The sequence below is a fragment of the Phyllostomus hastatus genome, unplaced genomic scaffold (assembly GCF_019186645.2).
Source record: "Phyllostomus hastatus isolate PE091 unplaced genomic scaffold, TTU_PhHast_1.1 phas_contig_58, whole genome shotgun sequence".
Lineage (NCBI taxonomy): Eukaryota > Metazoa > Chordata > Mammalia > Chiroptera > Phyllostomidae > Phyllostomus > Phyllostomus hastatus.
In genome coordinates, this window is record NW_025333916.1 from 4090914 (window position 1) to 4098712 (window position 7799).

Genomic DNA, 7799 nt, shown 5'->3' on the forward strand with positions numbered 1-7799 from the left:
GAAACAGCGTGGATCTGAAAGGCTGTGACCTTGGGCAAATAATTTAACCTTTCTGTATGTGTTTTTTCTTCCTTATAAAATGGAGCTAATGGTACCTACCTCCAGGGGCTGGCATATTTTTGAAGGAAGCTATAAATGAGGAGCCTGGCCCATTGCCTGGTTTAAGAATACAATAAGAGTTATTCCACTCCCTTCTTTCTCTCTGACACCAATTTGATTGTGGTGAATTATGAGTCAGTAAAATGAATATGAGATGTAAGCAAAAGTTTAAAAGGTTTCACTTTTCTAAGGCTATAAACATTAGAGCAGAAATTTTGTTTCTTAGTTTTTATAAGTACCAAAGAACTAGGTCCATCTGATAAGTTTATTACTTTGTCTGTCTCATGGCTGTGCATTGGTGTCACATTTCCATGTTATATCTAAGGAAATGAGGTACACAGGGAATAGACAATCCATTTTCTAAACAACCTACACTGAGTTGGCCACAGGGATGACACTTAAATGTGCAATTCCCACGTTTGAAAATGTTTTGGAAGGGTGTGGGGTGTATGTGCGCGCGCACGCGTGTGTGTATGTGTTGGTGGGGCTAGGAGTTGGGTAAATAAAGTGAGACTGGCATAATGTGAAAATGTTGATAATTACTGAAGCCACAGATAATTAGGTAATCAAGTACCTAATTACCATTATACCATGTATACCATGTATGGTATACAATTATCATTAGTATACCATACTAATTACCATGTACCATTAGGTACATGAGGAGTTCATTATATCATTCTCAACCGTGATAAAAATCTTTGAAAAATTTAGAGTCTTTTATCTCAAGATAATGCCTAGTCACCCAAAGGCATTATCCTACTCATACTACTTGATTTTAATACTGAAAACCCCAAAGTCATGGAGAAAACTAGTGTGAGAGGTATAATTTATTTATTTTTTGAAAATCAGTGAGTAGAGAAAGTCAAGAAAATGGTATATAAAAATGGCAATATCTATAAAAAGATTAAAAGAAAGCAAAAAAAAATTCTGGAGCACAGAAATACAATAACTAGAATGAAAAATTCACTACAGGGGTTTTCAAAGGCAAATCTGAGCAGGCAGAAGAAATATAATAACCTGAAGATAGGACAATTGAAATGACTGAGTCTGAGGAACAGAGACAACAATGATTAAAGAAAAGTGAACAGAGCCTAAGGACCCTTTGAGGAAGTCCCAGAAGGAAAGGAGAGAAAAAGAGGCAATACATTATTTAAAGAAATAATGGCCTGCCCTGGCAAGGTGGCTCAATTGGTTGTAACATCATTCCATACACCAAAACATTGTGGGTTCGATCCCCAGTCAGGGTACATACATACCTAGCATGCAGGCTCCATCCCTGGTCAGGGTGTGTACAGAAGGCAAATGATCAATGCTTCTCTCTCACATCAATGTTTCTCTCTCTCTCTCTCTCTCTCTCTCTCCCACTCTTCTCCCTCTCTGCCTCCACCCTTCCTTTCTTTCTAACAGCAATAAAACATATCCTTGGGTGAGGATTAAAAAAAATAAATAATGGCCTAAAACTCCCCATATTTGATGAAGGATATGAATATAAACAAGAAGCTCAACAAACTTCAAGTAGGATGAACTCAAATCCACATTATAATCAAACTGTAGAAAGAAAAAGACAAAGAAGTAATCTTGAAAGCAGCAATAAGATTGAAGGTTTCTCATCAGAAACCTTAAAGGTTGGAAGGCAGTGGGTCAAGTATCAGTGAGCATGTGAGTAAGTTGGAATCCCCATGTGCTACTGGTGGGAATGTTAAAAGGGTGCAGCCACTTTGGAGAACAGTAAGGTGGTTCCTCAAAAAATAGCTAAAATGGAAGCAACCTAAGTGTCTGTTCTCAGATGAATGGATAAACAAAATGCCATATACATATGCACAATGGAATATTATTCAGCCTCAAAAAGGAAGAAAATTCTAATATATGCTCTAATGGATGAATCTTGAGGACATTATGCTATATAAAATATTCTAGTCATGAAAAGGCAAATGCTGCTTGATCCCACTTATATGAGATTCCAAGAGTAGTCAAAATCATAGAAACAGAACTGGGGTTGCCAGGGATGAAGCAGAGAGAGAAATGAGAAGTTAATCATCAAAAGGCACAAAATTTCAGTTGAGCGAGACGAACAGGCTATGGAGACCTGAGGCACAACAAGGACCCTGCAGTCACAACAACGCACTGCACTCCTAACAGTTTGTCAACAGGGCAGATCTTGTGCTAAGTTTCTTAAAATAGAATAAAAAAAGGAAAATGGTAAAGAACACAGATACTTGAATACAATGGTATATATTTGAATGTATATATGTAAAACAAATGGGGACCTATGTTGAATGGATATAGAGTATCGATTTTTCAAGAAAAAAAGAGTTCTGGAGATAGTGGTGATGGTTTCATACGAATATGAATGTACTTAATTCCACTGAACTTTACACTTAAAAAATAGTTAAGGTGATAATTCTATGTTATATGTATTGTACTACCACAGAAAAAAGACCTCAAGGAAAAATAGAATAAAGCTGGGCTGCTTGGAGAAGTCTTGTATTCCACTGAGACAACCTACTCAGAACTAATTATCCACCCCTTCACCTCAATCCCAAATGACCACCCACCGTTTCCATCCAAGAAAGCTGTATCATTCTTCAAAAAGCACTAGTAGAATATAATTAACTTTCTGGGAAGTGTCAAAACTGATTAAAGAACACTGTCATCAGATGTCACTCTTAGTTTAAAAGTCTTATCTGCAATGGGAAGCAAAGTAACTCAGAAACTGCCAACCTTAAAGACTGAAGTGTCGAACCTCTGTCTCTCAGCACCTTAGAGCCTGTGCCCTTCTGGCAGACACTGTAATTTGCATTCCCACTCCTCAACATCACTGCAGCCATGTGGCCTGTCCAGCCACAGTGACTAGTGACAGACACTCTTCCCAGGCTGGCCACAGGGAGGCACCTCCCACATGACTGGGCTCCTTGATCATACTGCCACCAGGCCCCTGGGTCTAATTAGGCTAAGGAACACCTTTAATTAACATGGCCTAATGGAGTCCACTTAGGGCTCAGGAATGTGATTACTGCTGAAAACAAAATTTTCTTTTCATCATTACTATGTTCATCAACTCTAACTTTTTATATTCAGGTCAATGATACTGATGCTATCCAATGTGGAAACATACAATGTAATGTTTCACCAACTGGCTTTATATGAGGCATTCCCTTAAACAAACACATCACAGATACATCTTTTAATTAGTTATTTATTCCATCTAGATTTTTATAGTTAGGTCATTCACTACTGTTTTTCAATATCTAAAAGGTCCCACCTGGGGTGGAAGGGAGGACTGAATGTGTGCGTGTGGGGGTGGGGGGTATGGGCAGGGGAGAGAGTAATAGGGGAAAAATGGGGACAACTGTAACTGAACAATAATAAAAAAGTTTAAAAATTATTGAAAAGGTACCATTAAAGGTATTTTAGTTATAGGATTTACCGAAAGCATGATATATATAATATATATATCACATGCATGCATTATATAAAAATATAGGTATATATGTATATAGATCATGTATGTATATATGTTATAATTTGGCTCCATGGACCTTTAGGGGATTTATTGGTGGCTTTTTGTGTGTACGTGCATGTGCATGTGTGTTTTGTTGTGAAAAAACGGTCCTTAACTTTCATTTAATTTTCAAGATGGTCTGCTATCCCCACCACAGCCACCACACAAAACTGGTCGGGAACCCAACTTGCATTGTCCAAATCTGTAGCCATTAGTCCCTCACGCCTGTGGAGTGCTTGAGATGTTTCAAATGTGACCTGGATTTTGACAAATTAATGAGAAAGAACATATAAAATAGATGCTTTGTATACTGATTACGTGTTGAAATAACGTTTGAAATATAGTGGGTTAAATAAAATATATTATTAGTATTGATTTTATTCATTTATTTTTGCTTTTATGTGCCTGTTAGAAAATTTAAGATTATGTATGTGGCGCATTATATTTCTATTGGGCAGCACTAGTTTAGGAAAAGTCAAAGTTTGGCCACAGGTGTATTGCTGATTTTAGGAGGTTCCTACTAGCAGACAATTTCTATAATACTATACTTCCAAAATTTCTATACTACAGCCCTGGCTGGTGTAGCTCAGTGGACTGAGCTTGGGCTGCGAACCAAAGTGTTGCAGGTTCAATTCCCAGCCAGAGTACATGCCTGGGTTGCAGGCCATAACCCCCAGCAACCGCACAATGATGTTTCTCTCTCTCTCTATCTCCCTCCCTTCCCTCTCTAAAAATAAATAAATAAAATCTTTAAAAAAAGGAAAAAAGAAAATACAAATGCCTGTGTTTAAAAAAAATTTCTATACTACTATGGAATTTCTATAATACTATAACTGAATTTCTATAATACAATAGTTCCAAAATTGAATTCTAAGAGAGGTTTTAGCAAAAATGTCACACTGTTCCTAAAAGTACAAGTTAAAAGCATAGATTTAAACTACTTTCACCCAAATATTCCCACATAATTTCCCTTAGAGAATCATGGATTTGGAAGAATTCTGAGATCAACTCTGAGCCACTGATCCATATTTGCAGATAATTCATATGATGCACTTTGATAAGAACCTCAGAACAATAGTAACTGAAAGCAAACTTTTGCTTTTAACATATCCATAAGATGCTACATTTTAAAAGCCCAGAATACAGCCCTGGCTGGCATAGCTCAGTGGATTGAGCGCGGGCTGGGAATCAAAGTGTCCCAGGTTCGATTCCCAGCCAGAGTACATGCCTGGGTTGCAGGCCATAACCCCCAGCAACCACACATTGATGTTTCTCTCTCTCTCTCCCCCTCCCTTCCTTCTCTCTCTAAAAATAAATAAATAAAATCTTAAAAAAAAATAAAACAAAAAAAAAACAAAACAAAAGCCCAGAATACATAATGAGAAACATTTATGAAGAAGTATCTCAAGAGAAACCGGAGTTCCCAAGATTAAAGTTATATAGGTATGGTACTTTGATTCATGACTCCATTTTATAGGTATGGAAACAGGTTCAAAAAGGTTGACTCATTGTCTTGTTCTCCACTGTGTACTTGGAGGCTGGCACTTTGCCTGGCACATAGTAGATGCTCAGAAAAGGGTCATTGCTGATAAGTGCCAGTTTAGTAATTCCAACATAAGAGTTCTCTCTAATGGAGGTCTAATTACAACATCATTGCTTTTTTCCATACCACATGCTGGTAGAGAGTGGTGTACTTTACTAATTTTTTTAATCCTCCACAAATCGATTAGATATAAATATTTTCACTCGGTTAACAAAACGTTTGTGTCTTGAGGGGTGGAGTGGGGAGCAATCTATTGTTAAATCCTGCTTTTTGGTTCCTATACATTACAAGTGCCAGCTTGACTGGATATCACACCTAGTTGGTTGGCCTGGTATTCAAAGCACTAAACAAATGGAACACATTTGTCCCTCATCCAAAGTACAGTAATAACAGAGCAGTGCTACCCGCCTCCTCCGCCCCACACCCCACATACACAAGGGTCTTATACCTCACTCAGTTGCTTCTGCTCCTTGGAGATTTGGGTTTTCTCCTTGCCCCCACCCCAGCTGCTTCGCTTCCTTTGCATTGGTGAAAGCACGACAAAGACCATTCCTCTAAAAGTTTTAAGCTTTACTCATGGATTAAAAAACAAACACTAGGTATTAGCTCTCAAGAGCTGAGTCCGAGTTCATCCAGGAATCCGCGTCCTGGGGCGGAATTCCTCCAGCATAATTCCTGTTTCATTCAAGTTCTGAGCGCGAGCTGAGCCTGGTGCTTCAGCTCCCAGACTCGCACGCCCGGGCGCGCTCCCACATACCACTGCAGGGTGAGTCTCGGCCTCTCCCGAAGACTAACATGAAGATCTGACAGGAGGTCGCGCCCGGTAGCCATCTCTTCCCCGCCAAACCCCGGACGAACAATACCTCGTCCACACGCCCAGAAAGGCAAAGAGAACACATTCCCTTCCCGATCCTGCCCGAGAACGATCGCTTCTATTTACCGTCTTGTACCACCAACTTGCGAATGCCATGGTGACAACCGGTTTGCTCTGAGCCGGGCTGCGCAGGACCGGGCGAGGAATCGGGGTGCGGTGCTGAAGGCGCGGGGCTCGTACTCCACCTGCCCTGAACTTGGCTGGCACTGAGTTCTCCAAGTCCAGCAACCGTCAGGTGGGCGGGCACCTGGGCTAAGCCTGACACAGGCCCCGCCCCAAACGGGCTGGCCCCTCCCCCCCAGATTTGGCTCCTCGCTTGTTAGAAAAGCTGTGTTATTGCTCCCGGCTGCCACGCCCTGCAGCCCTGACTTTACACGGAAGACAGGATCCCGCAGTCCAGTTGAAAGCCCCTTCCCACCCTGGGGGCGTGGGGGGGAGGAAGGGGGTCCCGACTAAACTTTGGTCTCCTTTCAAGTCCTTATCATTTCACTCGAGGCTCACCAACCAACTTTTCCTGACGCGACCCACCCACTTATCCGCCTTGCGCCACGCCCAGCGCGCTTAGCCCTGGCCGGGGAATCCCTGGCCACCTCCAGCCACCTGCCATACCGCGGGCACAGAGTCCCGCGCCCTGCCCAAGGATGGGAAGGGGCGCACGGGGCCGCAGTCCAGGCAGGCTACGCACAGAGGAGGCCGCCCAGCGCTTCTGAGTAGGGGTTTTCCCAGTGCACAGCCCTGAGGCTCGGGCTGGAGCGCCACTCACCTCTTGGGTGTGGCGGGCTGCTGCGGCTCGCCGGGGCCGCGGGGAGGCAGCGGGCTTCTGGGCCGGCTGAGACATGGCGGGGCAGCAAAGACCGCTGCCTCCGGGAGGGCGCAACGGAGACTGGAAGACAGGCTGGGGCGGGGAGGGGCTGGCGGGCGAGCCTGTGAGGCAGCTTTTCCGACCCAACCCCGAGCCCGTGCAGGGGCTGCCCTAAGCCTCGCTGGGCCCTCCCCTTCCTGCCCGTGGCTGGCTGTAGCGGTCCGGGCCTGAAACTTAACACGATCTGTCCCCCGTCTCCACTCAGTGACGGTCCCCACACCCCCTCCCCGGGACTGCTCGGTTCCCTGTGGGCCACAGAGCGGAGGGGCTGGAGGTCGCGGGGTTCCTTCTTGGACTTGCCCAGACTTACCGTGCAGTAGTCGTGCAACGGGAGAGCGGGACCCGGCTTGGCCGTCTACCCCTGTACCCTTCTTCTTAAGAAATAGACTCCTTTTCTACAATCTATCTGGCTTGGCTGGAAGAATTTACCAACTCAAGTCTGGCCCAAGCCTGCCCCATCTGGATAACAAAGCGGATCACAAAAACAAATTGGTCTGTGTGTTAGTGTTATGTCTCTGCGCGCGCCCTTGTGTATGTTTTATGCATTTTTACTTTGGGGTTGGGGGAGTGACAATTTGGAAAGTTTAATAATGTTTTATCTGGAGGAAACTGTAGGTCCCAACCCAAACCAAAGAGCAATCCCAAACGTAAAATTCTATAGCTCTTCTGGAGCCTGGAACCTTTGTTTCTGAGGCTGGATTGCTTTTGTCTTTGACTCATCTGAAACAGCACTTCCTGGTTTGGGGGTGGAAGCGAATGTAACAAGCCTGACTAGAAAAGGCTGAGCTGCAGAGACTGTCGGGCTGCGGTTGCTGCTGGTTTGTGATCAGACCTGACAACAAAAACTGTTACTCTGCAATGGCATTGACACTTTGGACCCCAGGGTCACCACTCTGCAGTGTTGTGTTTTAGGCAG

At 43.5% G+C, this 7799-nt stretch overlaps 1 protein-coding gene across 5 annotated transcripts in view; it reads right to left on the reverse strand.

Moving 5' to 3' along the window:
* CAST (calpastatin) overlaps window positions 1-6941 on the reverse strand; it is a 128089-nt gene extending 121148 nt beyond the window's left edge. For 4 of the 5 annotated variants that reach the window (XM_045847908.1, XM_045847907.1, XM_045847904.1 and 1 more), the window contains exon 1: window positions 6785-6941. In XM_045847908.1, the coding sequence (XP_045703864.1) occupies window positions 6785-6859 (75 nt within the window). In that variant the 5' untranslated portion in view covers window positions 6860-6941. Of the gene's footprint in view, window positions 1-6087; window positions 6246-6784 lie in introns of those variants that run through there. The other variant, XM_045847906.1, reaches the window with a different exon arrangement.
* Window positions 6942-7799: the final 858 nt, after the last annotated feature.